We start from the raw sequence: 26,400 nt of genomic DNA on the forward strand, positions 1-26,400 counted from the left end.
ACTTTCATGCCACTTTTCAAACACTTTGTACCATTCGTCAAACTCTCTATGAGCTATCCCCAAGTATTTTTTAACAATCACTCATCGTTGTGATTCTTCGCTTTCTAACCACTACCAGACCATTATGAAACACTTATTAATATATTTCGATAAACTTTGCAACACTTTGAAACCACTTCTTTAGCTCTTCTTAACCACTTTAAGGACTTTTACATCACTATGTAATCACTCTATGACCACTTCTAAGCACTTTCAAAGCAGTACGAAGCACTTTGGAGGCACTCTCAACATCACTTTGAAAGGTCTGTCTCATTGTTGAGGAAGCGCTTTCAAAGCACTATTTAAAAACTTTGAAGCACTATAAAGCATTGTATTCAAAAAGAAAGATAAGAAAGACACAAAAATTGTTTACGATTCATCATAGAGAAATTAGAAGGCATCATGAGCAAAACATTGTGTTTCAATAAGTTTAGTTAATGTATGCACGACTTAGATTACAAAGGGGATCCACAGCATTGCTGAGAGTCAACAAGTCAAAGGCTTATGGAAGCATAGCATCATTCGTTCCAACAAATACAAGAGATAGGGGGTCATAGATAGAGTCATAGCAGGGGATGACAACTAAAAGTCACTTTATTTTGCAAAGTTGCCTTTCATAAATGTCCTTTTCCTAGCAAAGTACAAACATTAAAACTAGATGGCATATCAAATGACTTTATTAATCGGGGAGCATGAGCTTTATCACCCACCTCACTTTGTCACAACACAAGTTAAAGTCCTCCCTCCAGTAATAAGCATCTCTAGCATCAAGATTATAGGATCCCACCCCCTTAGCTTTGTCTTCCAAGTCAACCGAATCGTGCACAAATCCCTCTCTACTCCTCCAAGGGGCTAGGATGATATAGTTGGTGTCATCATTATAGTACATCTTGTGGCAAGAGTCACCAAGAAGCAAGGATGACATACTTGGTGTCATCATCGTAGTACATCTTGTAGTAGCGAGAATCATCATAGTACATCTTGTGGTACTATGATGATGACATAGTTGGTGTCATCATCATAGTACATCTTGCAGTAGCGAGAATCATCAAGGAGCAAGTAATTAGTTTATCAAACCTCGGAAAAAAGTACAAGAAGCTTGCAAGGTTCTTAAAAAATAGTGGTGTAAGAAAGATTTCCAAATTCCCATGAGTCTAGACGCAACTGCATTGTTGCGTCGCGATCACGCCTATAGCGATACAACGCAAAATGGGAGGGCCAACAAAAAAGGACCCCAATGCTGCTTTGCGTTGTGTTGCGATCGAAGCCTATCGTAGCACAACGCAAAAACGAGGGGGCCAAATAAATTCCCATGCTACTTTGCGTTGTGCTACGATGGAGGTCTATCACAACACACATGAAATGAGGAGGGAGCCAAAACTGGTGGCCACGATCTGGACCTATTGCAACACAATGAGAAAATGGGGATACATCATGCCACTACGCCGTGATTGAGGCCTGTGGGGATTTTTCTTTTTTTCTTTTTCTTTTTTGGGGGGATGGGGTGCTAGAGAAGAGACAATGGCCTTGATAAACTTGTCATGGTATTGTACCAGAAAAGAGAAATATTAAATATTAAAATCCAAGGATTGGACTTACGATAAAGCCGTAAATGCAAGCAAGGAATCAGAAATGACAAGTAAAAAGCTTGAGAGCAACCTTGTCAAGGCTGCATTGTCTCGATTGAAGGTTTGTTTGTTCATCAGATTGAGGGGATTTGCATAGAGTCATAAATCACGAGTAGGAGAATATACTTGAAATCTCATTGTAGGGGAATAAGCTCGAGAAGGTGAAATATCTCAATCCTCTCACAACATAGTCAAATAGACAAAATCCATTCGGCTCAAAAGGATGAACATTCCCTAACTTTTAAAGGAATCTAAAATGATCAAATTATTAATGATACGCTCCATCATGGTCTCACTACAATATATAATAGCTTTGTATTACAAAACTGGCATGGAATAGGAGCAATGCTTTTGATAACACAGTTTCTCATGTCATGGGTGATAACAATATTCCATATATGTGGTACCGAACTCATAACAACTTTTTATTGTAAACTATAATCAACTTTTGCGCTCACAAGACTAAGCGAGAGAGATGCGTTAGTTCATGCATTGATCTTTGAAAATGCACTAAGTTGGCAAAAAATAGTACATTTGTGATCAGCGCGGTTCGTCAATATATGCATTCCCCTTTCCTTCACTCCATAAAGAGTAGGATTTTGTTCAAGCAAGATATTCATTCTGAAATACCATAATGTTTCTTCCTTAACTTACGAGCATTCTCAAGGACTTTTTGAGGTGGTGCAGTAGCAAGGCCTTCTTTAACACTCGGATGTTGGACCACCAGCTTAGCCCACTCAAAGAGGTGTGGGTAAGTGCTCTCATCCAATGACTTAAAGTTTCCAAAAGTCTCAATGCTCTCAAACCAGCCCAGCCAAGATGCCAAGGTGATGTCTACCAAGTTTATGTTCTCTCCTCCAAAATACGGTCCACCTCTAAAAACATCTGTCAAAGCTTTGTCGAGTGTTGCCATGCATTCGTTCGTAATCTTCCTACCTTGCTCCACCAATTCTCCCTCCACATTTTCCCAAATAAGAACAAATGCTTCACGAATCTGTGTAGGATCAATCCTCACATAAACAACTCCTTTGGAGAATAACGATGCATAGCTCCAATGCATTCCCTCAACATACTCATTATTTAACAATTACTACAATCCACAGCCAACAATAAAATCATACATGCAAGGTCAACATGACTAAAAGCTCCTTTTCTAAGGGGACACACAAAAACTTCAAAAGACCAAGCCTATCCAATGACCAATTGCCAGCCTAGCCTAGCCATTGAATAGGAAGCATTTGCAGGCACTCGATCTACAATGGTTTGTTGCATGTATGCATGCTTTCCTCTTCCATCCATTCCATTCCAAGCTCTAGTTTCATTGTCATTCCCATTCTCAAGCTCTATCCATATGCTCTCCATATCCATCCCCCTTGAAAGTTTAGTTCTTTGTGTATCTCCTTCTGTCTCCGATTCCTTTACCCTTCTCGGGTGTGTGTGTGGGGTTTTGTGTGTGTTGTAATAAAAAGAGGAAAATGCTATAATCTTTCTATCACCCAAGTGGGGTTGGTTATGCCATTTCCCTCTTAATAACAGGTCTTGAGTTCAACTCGTCGACGGCTAGATCTTTAAGGTCTCTTGGGATAGTTTCCTACGATGTTAAAATTCTCCTCTTCTTCTTCTTCTTCTTCTTCTAATCTCTCCTCCATATCAGCCATCTCCTTCATTGCTAGGGTAAATGGCTCTACAAGCTATTACAAATAAGCCACCCAAATTTTGTTTGCATGTTGAGGTGGAAGTTGAATATACAGCTCTTTGTTGGGGACATTACAAGGGAAGCATGATGAGAGCCAAGTATGATATTGCATGTAAACACTAACCCCAACAATAGTCCTTGCTTTAGTTACAAAGCCAAGCTGCAATACAAAGATCTCGTCTAGCAAGCCCCTATGATCCTCGTACGACAGACCAGTAACTCGCATTGTTGCACTACTTGACATCCCGCACAAAAATGCGTCACGCAATCAATACAAGCACACTAGACATCAGACATTGAAATATTCAAACTACTTGGGACCCTCTTCATTGCATGTACATTTGAGCAACAATCTACCTTTTTGTCAGCATAATCGGCCCAGAAGCGAACGAGGGCACGTTCGTAAGGATCCAGTGGAAGAAACCCCTTGTTGTCATGTGAAGGCCAGGTTTCATCCATGTACTGCAAAATGATAAGGGATTCACAGATGGGCTTGCCATTGTGGATGAGCACGGGCACCTTCTTATGCACAGGGTTGGACTCTAAGAGCAGCGTGCTCTTCTTTTCCAATACGTCCTCCTCTTCATATTCATACTCAACACCCTTCTCTTTGAGGGCGATGAGAATCCGAACGCCGAATGGGCTGTGCCAATTGCTGAGCACCTTCACGCTGGGAGACATGATCTCTCTCTCTCTCTCTCTCTCTCTCTCTCTCTCTCTCTTAGCGCTCTGCTAATTCCACACAGCTGCTACTTAACGAGCCTCGACGCTCAACGTCAGGCCTGACATACTTGAAATTGGCAACGTGCGGTCAGGTGTGTCGACCGGGAGCACGGAGTATTGACTAGCGACTAGTCATACTTGGTTCGTGTCCGTTGCTCAGGGCGACGTACACACCTCGCCCTCTATGTTAACATCCACAAAAAACGAAGATCTCTCTCTCTTTCTCTCTCTCAATGCTTCTGTCGATGCGGTCGGTCCCTCGCACAATACAAGATTCGAGCCTAGGACGTATCCTCACGCACGTGGAGAAGGGTCTTGAGTTGCAAAACCCGATGCCACGTGGCAGTAGCGCTAGGGGAGGAGCAGCCCACACACACACACACACACACACACACATAGAGACTTGAATGCCTTCAACTAGAGTGCATCGTTAGCTGCGTTCGTATCGAATTAAGATTAAGTAAAATATCGAAAACTATATATGCCATTTCAGCACTTCTCAAATGAGAAAAAATTTGTTTATTCGATGCTATTAATTTGTCTAAGATATTTATTAAATGGGAGGAGAGAATTCAAAATGGAGGAGGGAGAGAGAGAGAGAGAGAGAGAGATTTCATCAAAGGTTGTTTGATTTTTTTATCCGAGAGGAAATAAAGCACGGAGAGAGATTTCATCAAAGCATGTTAGATTTTTTTACCTGAGAGTGTTTGGGATACCAATTGTCGTGGTTCAGAGGCGTTCTTTGTAAAAATGGGATACCGATCGTAGTGCTTCAAAGGGGTACCTCGCAAAAAACCACAAGGAGGGTTAGAATTTTGTCAAGCTCAACGTTCGTGACCATACAAGATGTCAATGGTATTAATTGTTTGTTGTTCCATTTTCATGTTTCAAAAAAAAAAAACATGCAAGTCTCCTTACATGGGGGAGTTTACACAATCCTCCCCAATTTTTATAATACGAGGGAACGTGCCATTCCCACGACAGCGTGCAATTTTCAGTGCATTCATTAACTACGTTCTTAATGTCAAAAATCAAAAAATGATAATGCTTACTCGCTGTGGGATTGAATGTCTCTCGTTGATGCACTTCCTTGCATCAATGATGTTGGGCATCCTCCGAAGAGCCACGTGCCTTCTAGATGCATGCATAGGTGATTGCATCTGGAGAGAGGCCCTCACTTCGCATCATTGAAAACAAATTAGAGCTTTCTGGCCTTGCCCCCTTGGGACAAATCTGACAATTAATGCATTCCAAGAGTCCACACTCTAGATCACAGGAAGCATGATATTTTTTTGCAATAGCCCGTGACTAGTAATCTCATCATTAATTCTCTCACACATGTCAACGTCTTTCATAAGACTACACACCTTCAATGTGCAAGCATAAGTGATTGCATTGGGATAATTGGAAAGAGGCCTTCTCATGCTTTTGTGAGTCTGCTTGATGTCTTTCACGAGTATTGCTTCTTCCCTAGAGTTGTTAGTGGATTTGTTGCCTTTCTGTGGACATTGTAAGTGCACCGCATTTGCCATACATATAAAGAAAAGCCCTGCTAAGAACAACCTGTTTCTGAACATCTTGTGACTGACTAGCACTCTCATCATAAATTCTCTACACCCATGTCAGCATATTACGAAGTCTTTCAAGGTGCTAGCATAGGTGCTTGCTTCCATAGATGATTGCATTGGAGAAAGGCCTTCTGCTTGCATATGCTTAGAACAGCCTTGACGAGCTTCCTTGCCAACATCCTGCATCGATTTGAAGTGATTACCCATCTTGTAGTTTTTTTGTGAAGGTACCAATAAAGAACAAAGGAAGTCGATCTCCTGTTTTCACTGAAAGGCTGTAATTTTGACGATTTCTCAGTTTGCGATGGGAAAGACATTAGAGGGCCGAAACTATAGTTTAGAGTAGGAATAGATGAATAGCTGCACGTCTTGACAAGTCGACTGATGAAGGTCATAAAAAAAGCGAGCAAGCACTTGCTGTTGGATGGTCGATGCCACGTGGATGAAGGATTCTTGCTTTGCATCCGCTGGAAACAACCTAGGACTTTCTGGCCCTGCTCTTGTTGCGCACATCTCAAATTAGTGCATTCCAAGAGATGACATTCCAGATAGAAAGCTCCTCAACCACATTTTATACATATCGACGAAGACAATACTGCCAAGCACGACATCTTTCTTCAATAGCCTCCGACTCACAATATACTTCTGAGTTTTTGTGCCCATATGAGCATCTTGTGTAGAGCCACATGCCTTCAAGGTACGTGCAAAGGTAATTGCATATGGAGAGAGGCCTTCGATTCGCAATTGCTGACTTTCCAAACATAACATTAGACACCACAACGTTGTGGTGAAGAGAGAGGAGAGAGAATGTGGGGATGAGCCGCCGCTCGTAATAAGCACCAGAAATTATCCTAACATAGCAGCGAGGTCTCTTTATGACTGCTAATGTAGCTTTGATAAGAAAACCATGCAAAATTTTTGTACAAAGGAAGCATGCAGCAAGTTGGGCGCAATGCAAGGAAGCCAAGAAACTTGTAGTTGGCCATTACCCTGCAGGTATTGACGAGAATAATGAGGATGCTGAAAACGACGTGGGCAGGCCATGGACTGCCAAGCACTGCCTGCGATTAAAAAATACTGAACGAGTGTTGCTTGCGATTAAAAAAGCATGCGCTTGTTTGATCTGTCTGCGATTAATAAAGCCAGCATGAGCCGTTAGAAAAGCTCTTCCATGTGGGTTTAACCAGAGGCCACAGATTTGAAATAGGCTTCTACGCTAATGAAGTAATCAATGGTCGAAAAAACTGAAGTTTAGTACAATCTCTCGTACATATTTGAAGATTTACCGCTAAATTTTGCATTTGTGGGTGAGAAATTCGACAAAATTTAGAGAAGTTTAGTCTAGAAACCTTCAAATATAGCCAATTTACCTATAATATTATCCATATGCAGGTTTTCCAAGTTTTTGGAATAAAGTTTTTTTTCAAGCACTGGCTTCAATGGTTGCCACACATGCACCTTGAGTTTCCACTTGTTTTCTCCCTAGGAAGTTCCTATCTCAGTAGGACTTCTCTCCTTTGACTTTTCTCAAGTACTTGGAGAATTGCTTTTTCCAAGTACCAAACTTCAGGTCAAAATCAAGGGTGCAATATCTCCTCTCTCTCTCTCTCTCTCTCTCTCTCTCTCTCTCTCTCTCTCTCTCTCTCTCTACACTATCTTGCAATTGCACTTCCTAGCTTACACGTAGGGCGTTCTCACTTCTTGAAGTAATGTTGCAATATACGTAAAGTTGTCATGCAGCCCTCACAACTTAGGCATGTTACTATATACATGTGGTAGTGATGTGTGTGAACACACTTAGGACCGCCGGGGCATTTTTTCCCTCACTAGGAGGCTTTTTCCCGTGCATTGTATATACACCCATCATTCTAGGGCTATCTATATTTTTTTCCATTGCACACTAAGTAATACACTCTCTATCGTGTGCCTTGAGCTTCCTTCGTCTTCTTCAAACTGTGTGTGTTTTCGTGCAACCCTAATTCCAACCATTGGTATCATAGCAGGTTGCGTCCTCTCGGGCTTAGTAGCCAGCAGCTCCAACACAAGCTTGCTCACTTTCTCCAATTTTAGTGAGCATTGGCGAGCGTTCGCAGGTTGACAAAAATTTTGGGAAAGCTCGAAGTGTTTTGTCAACTCAGTTTTTTTATTCGGGCTCATTTCGACCTCCGTTTCCACTACAGCTAGGTCTACACGGGCAATTTTGTCAGTTTGTGCAAAATTTTTGTCATTGCTAATTACTGCATAATAGGTCACATACAGTCTATTGCGGATTGTACTATATAGCACGTGTTGTTATCGCTTCGTTTCTCCTCTTTTTGGGCAATTCTCACATGAGGTGCAGCATTTACCATGGCTGACAACAACACAGATGTGTTCAAGATGTTTGCTGCTGAGGACAGATTGGATGGGGACAATTACCCTATGTGGGCTTACATGATGCAACATGTTCTTGTGTCAAAGGACGTCTGGAATATTGTGCAGGGCATTGATGTACGTCCTAGTTCTGAGGATGTAGGTGATGTTGCAGGTCTTGCTGCAAGGATTGTTGTTGTTATAGTTGTTTTTCCTATGGCAGAACGAGCTCATTGGGATATAAAGGATGCGCAAGCTCATGCGTTGATTGCGTTGTCTGTGAAGCGCACCATTACTCCTCACATTCATTCAACGAATCTGCCAAACAGGCTTGGGATATTCTTGTTAGTCTTTATGCAAGCCGCAATGAGGCAAAAATTGCATTGCTACGTAAAGAGCTGGAGTCAAAGATTATGCATAAGGAAGATGATATGGACACTTTCCTTGCTGGTGTCAAGGATACCAATGAGAAACTTATTTCTGCAAGTGAAGTCATTTCAGACCGTTCCCTTGTGCAGACTGTTCTTGATGCCTTGCCAGACTCTTACCAGACTTTTGCTAGTACTTGGAGACTCATGACCCAAGGAAATCCTGAAGTTGTCAAGTTTGATGCATTGTACACATTGATGTTGCAAGAGTCACTTTCCAAAAAAAAAGGACAAGACAGCGTGCAGTTGAGCAGGCTTTTATTGTTGCTCAAAGAAAGGGTGGTAACAACAATGCAGCCACTTCTTATGGTTCTTCTACGAGTGCACAATCACTTGTTCCTAATGCTTCTTCTGGCATCAATTCGTCTGGAAATTAATGTGATAAGACAAAAAGAAGATGTGTTGCCATTATTGCAAAGCTAATGATCACTTGATCAAGCAGTGTCCTAAGTTGAAGGCCAAAGAGGCTAAGAAGAAAGAGGGTGGTTTCACTGCAAATACTAGTTCCACTACAAATGCAACCATTGTTGAGTCTTCTATGAAAGGAGATTGTGATGCTGATGTTGATGCAGAATGGGCTTTTAGTACATAGTGCACTTATAATCCTGATGTCCATGATGCATGCATGTCAGTTTGCTGCAGATTCACATGTATGGTATTTTGATAGTAGTGCTACAAAGCACATTACCTCACATCATGATTTATTCACCTCTCTTGAGTCTGGGGCTGTCTATCATGAGAATTATGTTACTTGTGCCAACATTGCCTCTTATCCGGTTCAGGGAGTTGGAAAGATTGTACTTACTGCTGCAAATGGCAGTTCTTTCACGCTTGTTAATGCACTTTATGTACCTGGGATCAAGAAGAATATTTTGTCTGTATCTCAACACCTATCACTGATGCAGATGTACATGATGTACTTGATGAGGAAAGGGCTAAAAATGAGCAGGCTAGAGGTATGCCAAAATGGCTAATGTACATTGCGTGAGAGTAAATTGGATGCACCTTTGTCTAGTCGTACTCGTTCAGGATCTGACCATGCATCTTATGCATCAAATTTTTATAATTTGGTTGTGTCTAGCTTACATGATGTTGAGGAACCTGTGTCTTTGGATGAAGCACAAATTTCAAAAAAATGGATGGCTGCCATGCAATCAGAATATGATGCACTTATAGAAAATGACACATGGACTTTATGTGATTTGCCTCCTGGCAAAAAGACCATTGGTACAAAGTGGGTTTACAAGTTGAAACGCAAGCGGATGGTGAGATTGATCGCTATAAGGCTCGACTTGTTGCAAAGTGTTATGCATAGCAAAAAGGCATAGATTATTAAGAGAATTTTTCTCCCACTTGTCGTATGACTACTGTGCGTTTTCTATGTGCATTGGCAGCTCATTTTGGTTGGGATGTACATCAATCAGACATTGTTTACTGCTTTCTTGAACGGTGACATATTTGAGGAAGTCTATGTAGCACAGCCTCACGGTTTTGTCAAGAAAGGACAAGAGGACAAAGTGTGCAGATGTAAGAAGGCTTTGTATGGGTTGAAGCAATTTCTTCATGCTTGGTATGAGAAAGCTGACACTCATTTGGTCAAATGAGGATTTCGTAACAGTCCAACAGAAAGCACATTGTATGTCAAGCATGAGGGTGATGTACTTCTCATTGTTGTTCTTTATGTGGATGATTTGTTGATCACTGGTCCCAATGAGGCACATATTGCTGAATTTAAGGCTGATTTGAATACCACTTTCAAGATGAAAGATTTGGGGTTGTTGCATCATTACTTGAGCATACAGTTTAAGCAGTGTGATGGTGGTATTGCCTTTGTCAGAAAGGTTATATAGAGACATTGCTATGTAAGTTAGGACTTGAGGATTGCAAACCTATTTCCACTTCCATGGAAATAGGTTTGAAGTTGAGTCTACATGATGCTGGTGATCCTGCTGATGTCACCCTTTACCAAACTGATGTTGGCTGCTTCATTTATGTATGCAACACAAGGCCGCATATTCAATTTGTAGTCTCACAGGTCAACAAATTTATGCATAGCCCAGGGTCTAAGCATTGGTAGGCAATCAAGAGTATTTTTTGCTACTTGAGTGGCACTTTGCATCTTGTCTTGTTTTATCCCAAGAGGGGATCATTGCCGCCAGATTTACATGCTTTTTCGGACTCAGATTGGGCTAATTATTATGACATGCGAGTGTCCACAAGTGGTTTTTGTTTCATGCTTCGCACTTCATGTATTTCATCGTTGATCAAGAAGCAACCTACTATGGCCACTTCCAGTTGTGAGGCTTAGTACATGGTAGTCTTCACAGCTACGGTTGAGTGTGTCTAGCTCAGACGCTGTTAGCAGCAAGCTAACTTGGATATCATTTTTTGGAGCTCCCATGTAAAAACATTTATTATTTTTTATAAATCAGGAATATTGTAACTCCTATTTTGTGGATAAACCTTGTAATTGATGAGCTGGGGCTACAAGCTTCAAGATTGTATCAACCTGTCATTACCTATCTTTGGTTAGAGCTCCCAGATTATTAGTTTTGACCACCAAAAACGTTGGCTAAGGTATAAAAGCCAATTTTTGTAAGTTACTATTAAGTTTTGGATAATGAAATACACAGCATGAGCTAACGGCGCTCACTTCTCTTCTTCTCGCGTTCCTCTCCGGTTGTCACATTGCAGTCACGTTTGTTGCATTGCAACCGCAGGTAAGAGCTCTATGCATTGACGTAAACACATCACAGTATTTTGTAGTTTTTGACGTCGCCGACCCGCGGCCTAGTTTCATCATAAGTAGAAATTTACACTTCAAAATAAAAAACTTAGCATAGGCGGGGTATTGGGGCATCAGTACTAAGTATTTAGGTGCATTCTCGGTCGAAAATGACTAGTTCAAAAATCCACTGCTATTAATAATTGCGATTTTGGCACTTGACCTAAGGTGGGATTGAGACCATAAGCTTGTGTGCTTAGGTCTTATAAACATGTCCTAGAAGTTTCGTTACGTGTGGATGTCATTTGATGCTGTACGGATGTGATTTGTTTGCCGATGAGAGATTCGCTTTTGGTGATTTCAGTCACTTGAGTGTACCTTTAGTTAGATGCGAGTTGTTTGTTGTTTTCCGAGAGATTGATAACCTCTTGTAGCCTCTATGCACTAGTCGAGTCAGCTTCGTCCCTTGGATTGACAATTTAATCGTGGTTCTCACTAAATCTGTAATAAGATAGGATAGTGAGGTTAGACACCCGTCCCACATTCGGTGCCCATGCGGAGATCGAAGAGACTTAAACTAGGAAAAACACAAGCGTCTTGTGAAGTTATCCTTTAACTTCCTATAGGATCTCCTAGAGTAAAAACTTTCTTTTAGAAACCGCATAGCTTAAGATTGTTGTCTTTTGCTGTGTAGAGGTAGCTTGGAAGTAATCGTACTTGTCGAGTGCCTTTAGGATTGTAGGATTGTAGAACTAGATTAGGATTTTGAGAATGATTGATACGCGAGACAAGTCTTAAGATCAATGCTAAGAAAACCATAAAAAACAAGAAAACGAGTGTTTGTGGACACTTTCCACAACCCCTTTCATGAGAACATAGGAGTAGGGTAAGTAGGATCCGAGGTGGATTTCTGAACATTGCTCTCTCTGAAAGAATCATTGTGAATTTTTATTTGAAGTTGCAGAATTTCAGGTCTACGGCTAGAAATAGCACGAAAAGACCAAACCACTCAATTCGACTGGAAAGTATGCTTAAAAGTTGTATGAACCAGTGGGTAAGCTCAAGGACACTTTGAGATAAAAATTTCAAGAGTTTGCAAAAACTCAAATTATTTACTTTTTCTTGACATTTTAGGCCAAATTACGTTTTGACTTGATTCATAGGCTGAAAATAACTCATGAAAAGACTATCCATGAAAAAAGTGCAAAAAATGGTTCATTTTAAGCTTGAAGTAAATAATCGTGATTATTTACTTTCAGCTCAAATTTGACCAAGTTTGATATCAGTGACTCATTGCATGTGTATAAACAACTTTTGTAAAGGCACAAAAGATTTGGATCACCAAACTAGCAAAAAATTGGGTAAAAACTAATGTTTGTACTGACTTCCTGAAACTAGAGAGTCCAAACTTGATGAAATTTGATTTATAGGCTTATATTGATGTGATAGACATGAGTACATGCTCACTTGACCAAAAAGATGCAAAAAGTTGCCAGAAGTAAATAATCGCAATTATTTACTACTGACCCATTTTTCAACTTTTTTGACTAAGTTAGTATACCACTAGTTTTACCATGTTGTAATAAGCCCACAAACCAAATTTGGTAAGATTTGGATCATTGGATTGAAAATTGTGACCAAATTTGCAAAGTCAGTCTGCGGACACAAAACTGATGACCATTTGACCAAAAATAGTCCAAACTTAGTGAAACTTGGCTAGAGACCTTAAGTTGAAGTGCTTAACAAATTTGTGTCAAGGTTGAGACAAAAACTTGTTAAAAAATAGCCAGAGTAAATAATCGGGTGATTATTTACATTTGCTACAAAAATTGACAATTTTGCACATTTGATCATACCACAAGGTCAAGCATATCAAGTAGACCACACAAATCAATTTTGTTGAAAATTGGATCACAAAAGTGAGACTTAAGCTAGATTCTTGAAATCAAAGTCTGCGGACACGAAACAGTTGATAAACTTGAACAAATTATGTCCAAACTTGTTGAAACTTGTCCAAGGACCTTAACAGGTTGTACACTTGGCAAATCAAGCCAAAAAGTGTAAAAAGCTGACAAAAGTAAATATTCGCGATTATTTACTACTGCAACACAGAGACACCAATTTTGACTTTTGAGCTTGTACAGTGTTAGATCAACATAATACAAGGCCACCAGGAAATTTTGGGTTCAATCGGATCCAAATTGGTATATGTTCACTCAGTTTTTGAATTGCAGATTAGTCCTTTGATTTTTGCCAAAGTCGAGTTGAAAATTGTAATTGTTGACTCAATTAGCTCGATTTGCAGTGATACACATAGACCAATTACGATAGTTAGAAAAAACTATACGGTCTTTGTGAAAGAATAGCTAACTTGATCAAATTTGTACAGAAATCAGGTTGCAGACAAGGAATCAGTAGCTTGACAGAAGTTGCAATCAAGTTTCTTGGAAGAAATTGACGACAAGTCAATCCAAAGGTAAGTACTCTATCCAGGGCTTCATAAGTCTTTATGAACCTTAGATCTGGTCGTGTACTAGGAAATCAGGGCATACTTGGAGAAATTTCCAGTAGAGTATCCACTGAAGAAAGCGTGAATCAAGGCAATTCCTTGCACACTATCCTTGAAGAAGTCTCCGACACTTTCTCAGATTCAACATCTGAAATGTCTTCTTATTCGACTCACTCGAAAACCGGAAGAACAATGTGTTATAAGCATATACTCTCTTTTTATAAGACTAACCGCCATGGAGCTCAGGCTTACCTTGATCCTAACGAAGAGTATGCTATTCACATTGATGACCATGGTATTGAGTTCGAAGAAGAGATTAGGGCAAACAAACAAGGAAAAATGTACATGGATAGAAATGGAACTTAGTATTTACAAGTCGAAAGCCCTAACGTGATAGACAAATGGTAGTTAGAAGTAAATACCATAATTCCAGATATGGCCGCCAAAGAATGTCCACCAACTTTAGAATTCGAGGGATACGATCAAGTTGATTTGAAGCCTTTGAAACGTCTTAGTACAGATAATCCTAGGATCGGAGTCTATTGTTGGGAGGATAGAAATGTAAAAGATTATCTGTGGACTTTGCATGCCAATTCAGGACAACTAACGCTCATGAAGATCATCTATATCTGCAAGATCAAGGATAAGGGATGAGCAGACCTACCAACCTACCTGTTTAGGGATTGTTATAACAATAACTTTGTTATGATGACTCCTGAGGAGGTAGAACAAACCAAATACCAAGGGTATTCAATAAGGGATTGGATATTGGGCCAAGGACCAGAAACGATTCCAAGAGATGAATGCCGTGAGAGATCTTCTGAGACTAATGTTAAGAAACCAAAAACCACCTCATCACGAAGAAAACTGGGTGACAGTAAGGCCAGCCCAGAGCTACATGAGTCACCATATCCAACAGACTGGTTTGAGGGACTCAGAATAGGACCAACTACCAGGAGACCAAGAGTTGAACCAAATAGACACGTCAGACCAGCTGATTTTTAAAAATGGGTCAGAAAATACAGTGGATCAGGGGATCCATATGACCACTTAGCAAGCTTTAAACAAGTGATAAGAGTAGAACGCATATTCGATTTCCATACTCAATTGGAGGTATTTAAAATGACATTAGAAGGAAAAGCATTAACAAAACATTCCATCAAGGTCAATCATGGACTTGAACACATTAGTTCAAGGATTTGTAGCTGCTTGTTCCAAAACGGGGATCAAACACAATACGGTAGCTCAAATCTACAGCTTTAAACAGAAACATGGTGAGTCTTTTAGGGATTCTACGACTCGAATGAAACAATACATTGCCAGATGCCTAGGTCTAGAGACACATGTAGAAGAACGACTAATATCATTGTTTCTAGAGGGACTGCTAAACAAAGAACTTCATGCTATATTGTATAGCAAGAATCATACAGCCCTAGAAGAGTGTGCGTCAGATGCTATTGACATGACAATTGTGGTATTTTCAACAAAGAGGATGTCCCTAAGGATAACCAAAGTGAGAAACAACATCCACTAAACCAGCACAAGTGGAATGGTTGCTACAACACAACTTTCAGCCATAGAAGACATGCTCAAAAGAATGAATGACATGATGAATAACATGCAAAAAGCACCTATGAGGGGACCAGGGAAAGGAGTACCTCAACGGGGACAACCAATTAGACTGCAAAAATGGTGTGTATCGAGGGTAAATGGACCAACCATGAGACCAATGAATGCGACTACCGGCCAAAGTATGATGGGAATGTTCAGTTCGTGCCCATGAGGCCACAAGGACAACCCATGTACAGATACTAGCCTAACATGGCACCAGCTCAAAGACCACCTTTGGGTATGGAAAGACCTCAACCCGTGTTGGGTCAACAACCTCCGTATCCAGGACATAATGCAGTGCATGTAAAGTACATGCATTCCGAAGGAGTCATAGATGAACAAGCACTAATCTTTGTTACACCCTATGATGAGCCTAGTCCATCTACAATAATGGTAGAAGAAGATTGGTATAATTCACATCCACCACCAATGGAAGAACTTGTGACTTATGCTCCACCAGAGCTCGCACCAATGTATTATGTAGCTAATCAAGGTGTTAGACCCCCTTTGGTAAGACCCATGATTAAGCCAAGAACGGGAAACTGTCATAATTGTGGTGCAGATGATTATTAGAAAAATGAATGTCCATAGCCTGACAAGAACCTCAAACCAGTTGAAACTTATTATATACAATGTTTCAAAAACGGAGAACACTTCCCAGAAGATTGTCTCAAAAATACTTTAAACAAGGAAAAAAACAGTAGTGAACGTAGTCCAAGTGATACCTAGTAGCTAATTTGAGAGTGAACCGATTGTTCCAATCAAGGTATTCACTAGAGCCCAAGCTAAGAAAAGAAACATAACTCCTCTGATGATTCGAAGAATACAAAAATTGCCTCTCAAAAGACCAAAAGAAGAAAAAGCAAAAGATATGAGATGAGAAGGCTGAAATCGAGGAGAAAGCAAAAAGACTATTTCAGGAAAAGGTGAAAGAAAATGGAAGCAAAATCAAAGAAACAACCGTGAAATCTGGAGGATCAAATTTTGGTTGATAAAATTTTTGAGCCTATTAATGCAGCCTTGGAGGCCTACCAAGCAGGACTTAAAGCAGGCCAAAACATGGAAAACAAATGGAAAAACTATCCTTCTCCAGACATGGAAGCAGCTAAGCTTGAAGCTTATCAAAATTTGGTAAGAATCACGCAATAAATCCTGGAAAAACAAAAACCCAAACTTGAAAGTATGTCAAAACTTGAGGAGCTTGTGGTAAGAAACAATCAAGAAAAATCCAAAGTGGTGGTAGAACCCCACATTGAAACAAAAGAGCCAAAACTTATAGTGACGGACAACAAAGATGCCTTAGACAGAATTCCATTTGTAGAAGAAGACTGACCAGGACACTTACGGGAAAAAGTTAGATAGATCAATGATGGGGGCCTAACTCTGAAGTCAACTCCTATAGAGGAGGTTTGGTTAGACAATCTACCTTCTGATATGGACATGGACATACAATTCTTGTATGGGGATTGCGGATCTGAAGCTTCAGGGATGTCTAAACTATCGACCTTGAAAACATTACCCCCTCTTACTTGGGAGATAACGAAGATGAATCCATAGTGTGTAAGACCACTCAAGTCAAAAGAGCGAAACAGACCCTAGAAGTAGACAACATTCATTCAATCATGTCTACACCCATCCAATGCACTCTTACTTTGGGAGAGTTGTTAAAACTCAAACCATATTTATGGAATGATCTATAGAAAACCCTAGAGAAGGTGGGGATAACAGGGCAAGTCCCAAAAAAATTGAGAAGATTAAAAAATGAAATGAATAACAAAGAGATTCAATCTGTTCCAATGAACAAAGTCGGAAAATATTATGAAGGGGAAGAAGGAAACACCACCCTTTCAGTGAAATATAATGACATAGAAACCATGGCAATACTGGATAGTGGGGAAGGCATAGCCATAACCACGAAGCAGTATGGCAATCCTGTGGACAGCCAGTCATTAGAAAAACTCAAATGAAATTGCAATTGGCTAATGGACACATTGAAAGACCATTAGGACTGTTTGAAAAAGTGATAGCTAATTCTTATGGGATTGAATATCAACACACTTTTGCCATAGTAGACTTTGGAAAAAAACTCAATTGCGAAATCATATTGGGAAGACCTTTCATGCGACAGGTACAGCTTATCCAAGATTGGTAAAACAATGATCTGTACTTGAAGCAAGTGGGATCTATAACAAGAGTTAATCTAAAAGATCACACTTATAGAGATGTCATGAAAATGCCCATGCAAGAGTTTGATTCAGCCTCTTCAGCTGAAACTAAGCTTCTATCTTGGTTGAACAAAGACACTCCTATTTGGATGTGTGGAGCTTCAGAAAATGAGAGTTTAAAATGAGAAGAATGTATTTTAGAAAGGGATTGCACAGACGAAGCTTATGTACCTGAACCCTTTCCAGAGCATTTGTTTGATCCATTTGAGTGGACTCAAATTTTAGCGACAATGGATGTATGTGTGAATACGTCAATGCCTACTCAATTTTTCAATGAGGACGGCTATGATATAATTCCCATCCAAACGATTTCAATCCTCTACATTGAAGATGAAATTGAGGAAACCAAGGACTTAATGAAAGCTCAACAAGTCTTTTCAGACCTCTACTACGATGCAACAGATGAGTTAAAAGATCACTCAACTACCTCAAAAGATTCCGGGTCAGAAAAAGAACATGCGAGAGCTAAGCTACTCATGAAAGGAGGGGAGGAAAAGTTTTTTGACTTTCCTAACCAGAAACTGAGAAGACAAAAACGGTATAGACAAAAAAGAGACACTAGAAACGTGAAAGCTAGACCTATGCCATCAGTCTCCAGTAGAACACAGTTCCTAATGCAGATAGATGCACATGATTGTGTCAAGGACAAAATCACTGCGAGATATCCTTCAAACGAAAACCCAAAAATTTCAAAAACATCAAGAAAAACAAGGAAGGATACTCAAGCAAAGCCGAAAAAACAAAAAAAGGAGTCAACCATGACACAAGTCGAGCGGAAAAAGAAGTACCAAGAGTTGAAAAAAGATCTAAAGGAGATATATACAACCGAAATGGAAACCACAGAAGAGGATGGTAAAGATGTAATGAGTGTTCCATCCCATTACAAGAAATATACTCTCCAAAATCAAAAAATCATTGTCGAACAACCTGTTAGAGAACTACAAAAATAGGGCGAGTCCTACGAAGGGCCTGAAAACGCAAAAAAGATAGATTTGGTTGAACCAAGAGGAGAGCCTAGGCCTGCCTACATTGCAAATGAGCTAACAGACGAAGAAGAAGAGCTTTTGTTAAGCTTGCTAAAAGAATACTGATATATATTCGCTTGGTCTTACAAGGATCTCAAGGGTGTTGATGCGAAAATCTATCAACATACCATACCCATGAGAGATGATGCGAAACCAAGTAGACAAAGTCCATACACATATAATGAAACATTTGCCAGGAAGATCAAAGAAGAGATTGAAAAACTAAAAGAAGCCGAATTCATTTATGAAATTGAACACACAGATTGGGTGTCTCCAATTGTGGTAGTACCCAAAAAGAATGGAAAATTACGAGTGTGTGTCAATCTCAAGAAAGTGAATGCAGCTACCATTAGATACAACTTCCCTGTTCCAATCACTGAGCATGTGTTAGAACAAGTTGTAAGAAAAGAAGCTTACAGATTCTTAGATGGATTTTTGGGATACAATCAACTTTTGGTTGACCCAAAAGATCAGTATAAAACTGCTTTTTCTACAGAATGGGATATTTTTGCCTATTGGGTGATGCTTTTTGGGTTAACTAATGCTCTTGCCACCTTTCAAAGATTGATGAGCCATGCTTTTAAAGAATACCTTAGGAAATTCTTGGAAGTTTATATGGATGATCTATGCGTACATTCATCAATCCGGGCTGATCATTTTGAACACCTCAAAAAGGTATTCGAAAAATGTAGACTTTATAGGATTTGCTTAAATCTTGAAAAGTGCACATTCATGGGTAGACAAGGAAAAATTCTTGGACATATAGTGTCTAAAAATGGCATAGCTACGGACATGAATAAAATTCATGTTATTGTTGATTTGCCTAGACCAACAACAGTCAGAGGGGTTCAAGACTTCATGGGACATTGTGGATATTACAGACGGTTCATTTACATATACACTATAATTGCAAAACCCATGTATAGCTTGATTACACACTTTGAATGGACTGAGGCATGTGAAGAATCCTTCATGAAGCTTAAGCAATCTCTCCCTTCAGCTCCAATATTGAAAGCATTAGATTGGAATAAGATATTCCACATACATGTAGATGATTCCAATTTTGCCATTGGGTGTATACTACCTCAACCGAGAGACGAGAAAATTGATTTTCCTATTTCTTATGCTAACCGACAGTTGAACATGGAGGAAAAAAATTAAACCACCACCAAAAGAGAAGAATTAGGAATGATCTATGTCATAAAAAAGTATAGACATTACCTATTAGCAAACAAATTTGTGTTCTTTGTGGACCACCAAGATTTATTGTACTTGGTCAATAAGCCATGCAGCACAGGAAGAATAGTGAGATGGTTCATCATTCTTCTGGAATTTAATTTCACTGTGGTTGTAAAAAAGGGCACCACTCATCAAAGAGCAAATCATTTATCTAGGATTGTTTCAGGGGAATCACCTACGGGAGTAGATGATGATCTACCAGATGCATATTTGTTCTCCATGAAAATGATACCTCGATGGTCGGAAAATATGGTATCATTGATGACCATAGCTCAAGTGGACTCACAAATACCACTTCCTATTACAATCGGATTAATTGAGCAATCGGCTATGTATCAATTACTAACTCCAGTAGGCTATACAAAAGAAACCGAGATGGAATATTGCTCTTATGCATTAATCCTTTTTTTTTAAAAACAATACCTAAGTCAAGCACATATTACCATAGTAGGATTTCACTTTGCGAAAGACCAAACTATACAAAGGATCTTGAGACTTGGAGTATTTTGGCCAACTATGAGGAGTGATGTTCGCTCTTTTGTAAAGGATTGTCCTCGATGTCAAAAACAGACACCCATACCTCATGTAACATTGTTTCAAATGTCGCTTGTTCCTAAGTGGAGTAACTATCTAGTCACTTACTTATCGAGCCGAACATTTCCTGAGGATATGAGTAAACGCCGTCAAAGAGCAATTGAAACTGAAGTAAGAGACTATGCTCTTATTGAAAACCAATTGTATCGGAGAGGTAAGGACCAACATATGCGTCTCTGTGCAAATGAAGACGAATATATTTCGATTATAGAACAAGCACATGCTGGATTAGCTGGAGGTCAATTTTCTAGTAAGACCACCGCAAGAGAAATTTTAATGGCAGGCATATGGTGGCCAACACTTTTTACAAATGCCAAAGAGTATATTTGAAGGTGTGATGCTTGTCAACGAGAAAAAATGCCAACACGAGTAGATAGCATGCCCTTAAGACCAATGATGGGAGCTAGAGCTTTCGCAAAATGGGGTATAGACTTTGTTGGGTCAATACAGCCAACTGCTTATAGAACCCAAGCTCAATATATCATTGTAGCTACGGATTATTTGACTAAGTGGGGCAAGGCTAAAGCAACTCAAAGAAATGATGCCAGAACCACTGGCGCATTCTTATATGAATATGTGTTCACAAGATATGGACTGCCAATAGAAATTGTCAGTGATAGGGGAACTCATTTCCTTAATGAGATAATCGATTATCTGCTTCATGAATTTATTGTCATCCATAACAAATCAGCTCCCTATCACCCACAAGCAAACGGACAAGCTGAGCATACGAATAAGATTCTTAGCTCGCTACTGACTAAAGTGGTTAGTTTAGGAAGAACAAACTGTGAAATGAATCTCCATGTTGCTCTATGGGCTTATGAATTTTCATTCAAAACAGCTTTAAATGCTACACCCTTTAATCTTGTTTATGGTCTTGATGCCATATTGCCAATAGAATTTCTATTGCCGACACTAAGGGTAGCAAAGGATCTTGAGTGGACTGGACATGAATTATCAGAGAGACTTGAAGATTTAGAGTAGTTAGATGAGCAAAGGCTAACAGCTGTAGCTCACATCTATGCACAAAAGCAAAAACAAAAACAATTTTTGATTCCCATCTAATTACAAAAATCTTCAAAAAAGGGGACTTAGTTCTAGTCTATTCCCTTAAGCAACACATTCCCAAGTTTAAGAAAAAGGGAAACGGACCGTTTATCATTGAAGATGTATCTCCAAGTGGACCAGTTAAGTTGTCCACCCTAGATGGTGAACCAATGGCTAATTGGATTAGTGGATGTCGTTTAAAGAAGTACAATTTGCCGCTAACCAATGAATTGCTAGAAAGAATGCATGCAGCCAAGCAAAGAAAGATAAAACAATAGCAGGTTATTGATGAATCCCAAGAAGAAGCTCTGCTTCGGGTACTCAAAAGGAAAGCTGCTCTCAAGAATCAACAAATACCTTCCCATCAACACCGTGGAAATAAATGACCGACAATGGGAATTGTCGAAAAATGCAATGTCAACAGATGATGAATGGTTAGATGGAATGGACCTTCGCATCAAAGTACAACTCAAAAATCATAGCACGACTGCATTGGTTGACACAGGAGCTCGAGTAAATGCAGTCATTTATTCCACGTACAAGAAAGCAACAAATCAGTCTTTGACAACAAGAATAGAGACTATCCAAGGATGCAACAAGAACCCAACACCAACATTGGGAGTAGTCAACTTGAATGTGATAGTACATGGATGTTCATGTCCTCATCAATTTGTATGCTTACCAGATGAACACATGAATGAGACGATGATCCTTGGAATTTCATGGATGCGGGCTCAAGCTATTACCTAAAGGCGGACAAGTCATTGTTCCAATTGCACCAAGCAAGGAAGAATGGAAAAGCAACTACCAACAAAACAAACCACGAAGTAATCAATCTTCTCCACCCTATCGACAAGAAAATGCTACAAATAGCATGCAAGGATTCATGAAAATTTGGGTACCGAAAGCACAGCTTAAGGACAAGCCGATTCAAATCTGGGTACCCAAAACATCACCGACAATACCAAAGACGGTTCCAATGGTGGTCAAAACACAAAGACAAGCATCTCCGAGTAAGGAACCTAACACGAAATGAATTTGGAAGAAAAAGGATCTTCGCAAACTGGAAAACTGATCAAGCAATGGAGAGTTAAGTCTCAGGAACCTCAACCACACCATTCTGACCAAGACAAACCAAGGTATAAATGGCGGGTAAAAGCTCGATAACAGTCAAAAGTGATACCAACAGCTCAGAAAATCAGCGTGCTAAAGCATCCTGATGGCACAATCAAGCAAAGAGAACACAAGCTACAAGATTTGCTCTTTGGAATACGGCATCAAAAAGCCTCCATATCAAAAACCCTTGAGTTAATTACTCAAGACCCAACTCTTGCACAATATAATGGTTTGAATTGCATTGAACTTCAAAGCATGGTAGATCCAACCAAGGCTATGCATAGACACAATTGTTCAACACATGCACATAGTCGTCCCGGAGTACGCTATCTAGGAGGGGTGGAAGGGCACTAAATAATTAAGGGCAATGTTTGAAGAGGGAGGAAAAATTTTGATGGTAACGTGTGATTTGTTGAAAAACTACCTAGTAATACCCTTATAATTCATCAACAAGGGAAATTTAACTGATGATATCTCCCCGATGAGTGTAAATAGTGTATATACTATCAAAAAATCATCAAAAAATAGTCCTTTTTGGTTATTTTTATCATTTTTCTTAATATTGAGACTTAAAAATGGAGAAATCAAGCAAAAAATACTAAAACTGTGTTTTTCAATGGAATTTCTTAATTATTGGATTTTCACTTTGCTTTTTTAACGCATTTTGTTATTTTCATTGATTTTTCTAATAAACAGGTCCAAAATTATTAATAAAGAGCAAAGGAGCTTAGATGGAAAAACTGAAGACACGGTGGTGATCAAAAATACAAGGCGGACAAGCACAAAAAGCTTCAATGAAATCAAAAGATGGAAGTGGGAAGCTTAAATTAGGTAGCCATACCTACTTTTGTAGAATTCTTGCAGAATGAGCTACAGGAATCTGATTGGGAAAAATTTTTAGTCTAACAAAGATTTCATGGTGTAGTAGGACTAACGAGGGAATCTGGGGAAAAATTGTTCGGGAAGTCCGGGTATAGATATCCAAGGTAGGCTAAAATCACCTCATTTCCACTTGTTACCTTTGGAGAGAGAGCTTTCGACCCTCTTCGCGCGTATTTTCCGGAGTCCACAATCACCTATTTTCAGTGCCGTTTCACGCAAGTCATAAGGGGTAAGTTTTGTACTCATCAATGATCCATTTTGTACGGCAAGTAGCTAGTCTAAACCCCTAGAAAAAACCCTAGAATCTGAGCAATGCACGAAGACCTACGACCAAAAATCGGCCATAGTGGTCTGTCAGCTCAACCAAATAGGATGAGATTTGAATTGTAGCATGCCCTAACATAATAGAACACTTCTATATCAGCAGTTGACCATTTGGCAAGGGTCGAGGGGGTACCATGTAGAAAAGCTAGGTTTTTGGCAGATGCCAGAATTGCATTCTGACTCCATAGACAGCTTGCATACGAGGTCTATATACAATGTATATGATTGGTTTCATAAAATCAATCAAGTCGAGCCCTCAAAAAGCAGAAAACGGTACGAAGGCTACAAAGCGTCAAATTCGACATACAAGGTCAAATTGACTTCAAATGGGACAAAATTGGATGAGTTGCTTCACGACTATGTTGCGGACAAGCCTCAAAAGTGACTAACTGACTCTACAGGCCATGTAGTCACAAAAATTAGAGATTTCAGAGTCGACAAAGCACAAACTGATGCCGGCAAGACCAAACTTTACCAAATTCAATTTATGACTTGTTTTAGGTGTATAGGATGTGTTAAAGTCAAAATTTACAAGTTTTGCAAGAAAATGTTGATCGTTGTAAATAATTGCGATTATTTACTTTTGCACTATTTTGGCTTGAAAATTGTATCATCGCCTCACCTATCACTTGCACACACCTATTACATGCCAAATTTCAAGTATGAGCCAAAATAATCTACTATAACTTGGAAAATTATCAAAAAACGCAAAGAAGTCCTTGCAAGCCAAATCTGAGTTATGAGCCACATTTTTTGACCCAATTCACCTCATATCACATACACAGGGTCTACATCATGCCTAGAACCAAGTTGTACCAAAAAATGCTCATTTTGATGAAAATGTTAATAATCACGATCATTTACTTTTTGGCCAAAATGGGAAAAATTTGCAACTTTGCCATCATGGGACCAAAGTACATGATGCCCTAAGCCCACATGCCAAGTTTAAACAAATTTGGAGCTCAAAATCTCAAAATTCCTTTACATCTATTGTTTCAGACACCTAAAGCCTAAATCTGGCACCATTTTTGTCCTGTGCACCCAAATGAGCCTATATTTCACTCAGAGTATGTATTTGGTATATACTTCAAGCCTATAATGTCAAATTTGCAAAAAGTCAAAAAAAGTACTCAGCTGTAAATAATCGCGATTATTTACTTGTGTTGTAATTTTTTGTTTTGACTTCATGAATTTTTATGCATCTATGCATGTTCAAAAATTGATTTGAAGCAAATTGGAGTTGATTTGTCATCATTTTAGAGTGGAGGATATTTTAGAGAAAAATCCATCAAATTTGCTAACTTTGACACTCTATTCACTTATCAGGAGCCTTGCAAGCTACAGAGAAAGCCAAGAAGAAGCTCTCGCAAAAGGAGAAGCTGCAAGAGCTACCACCATATCAACTAGACCCCAGTTCAGTCAAATCTGCCAAAGCTACCTTATCTGGCAAGAGAACAATTGGAAGAGAACAACACCACGCTGTTCACAGGCAGATTCAAGAGCAAAGAAGGACATCAGGTAGAATTGCAACTTCTACCAAAAGAAGTATATGATGTCGATGCAAAGCCCGAGACCAAAGAAGCCAAGCGAAGGCTGAGACTCAAAGATTTTTATGAACAAGAGCCATGTGGAGTGGACTTCCAAAAATCTTATGAGCTCTTGTCCACGATCAAAGAAGATGGAACAACCCAAATCTCTGACCAGCAGGGGAACAAAGTCGAAGTGGTGATAACAAAAGCGATAGTGGCAGAAGCTCTAAGACTACTAATGGAAGGAATGACAATGAGGGCAAGAGATAGAAAGATGGCAGGAACCTTCACCAAGGAAACCGCCGCTGCCACATTTGCCGACCTCATCCAAAAACAGGTGGAAGAGCCTGCAAAGTTGTATCATCAGCACTTTCACTTCCTTGTCAAGAGACCACCAAGGTATACGACACCCAATAATGCGGTTGCCACAACATTTACACAAGTTCTCAAATCAACAACCAGGCAACCAATTGACCATGCATAGTACGTGTTGTCCACACTGAAAGCGACAAAGAAAGAGGAAAAAATAACATATTTGGGTGCAGCAGAGATTCTAACCAAAATTTCCTACCATGCTATCGGCATGGCCGACAACTTGCCGCCTCCCCCAGATCAGAACACTTTGATAGTGTCAGAACAACCTTCCCCTCGAGCCACAAGATCTACCAAGAGAACATAGATGATGAAGAGTTTGCTGAGAGCTCGCCAGAACGGCATAGTAGTGAAAGCTCAGATAATGAAGAAAAAAGAGTCCAAAGGGAATAAATGAAAAAAAAATCCGTGGCAGCACATCAAGAGGAGCTGCAACAAAAACAAGCTAGATTTGAGAGAGAGAAGCACTCCTACGAACGTAGCCGCCAAGCACAAGGTAAGGACCCGGGAAAGTGGGTACCAATTGAACTGAAAGGGCCAAGAACAAAGCATCATACCAGGAAACAGGCAGAAGATCCCACCGAATTATTGGAAAAAATGTATCAAGAAGCAGAAGCTTTGAAGCTGAAAGAAGCCCAAGAAGCGGAACGGAAAGCTAAAGAGGCGGTGGAGCAGCAAAAGCAAGCAGAGGAAATAACTGCACAAGGATAAGCACAGCATGATCAAGGTGATATATCTCCCAGACCTTCTTCACCTGCTTCAAAATAG

The 26,400-nt window shown here is 39.7% G+C and overlaps 1 protein-coding gene across 1 annotated transcript; it reads right to left on the minus strand.

The window, feature by feature from the left end:
* Window positions 1-2,283: 2,283 nt before the first annotated feature.
* LOC147445534 (glutathione S-transferase U20-like) lies at window positions 2,284-4,044 on the minus strand. The gene is made up of 2 exons (XM_086526058.1): window positions 3,721-4,044; window positions 2,284-2,661 (listed from the first exon to the last, which is right to left on the minus strand). Exons 1-2 carry the CDS (start codon window positions 4,042-4,044, stop codon window positions 2,284-2,286), a joined length of 702 nt encoding a protein of 233 aa, XP_086382184.1.
* Window positions 4,045-26,400: the final 22,356 nt, after the last annotated feature.

Source organism: Adiantum capillus-veneris, chromosome 12 (genome assembly GCF_014529385.1).
Source record: "Adiantum capillus-veneris isolate H3 chromosome 12, ASM1452938v2, whole genome shotgun sequence".
Classification (NCBI taxonomy): domain Eukaryota; kingdom Viridiplantae; phylum Streptophyta; class Polypodiopsida; order Polypodiales; family Pteridaceae; genus Adiantum; species Adiantum capillus-veneris.

Excerpts from the sequence above, each read along its gene's own strand:
- LOC147445534 (XM_086526058.1), bottom strand. The coding sequence starts at position 4,044 with ATGTCTCCCAGCGTGAAGGTGCTCAGCAATTGGCACAGCCCATTCGGC. Across the intron at positions 2,662-3,720 it reads CCGATTATGCTGACAAAAAG|ATTCGTGAAGCATTTGTTCT; the intron begins GTAGATTGTTGC and ends GATCCTACACAG.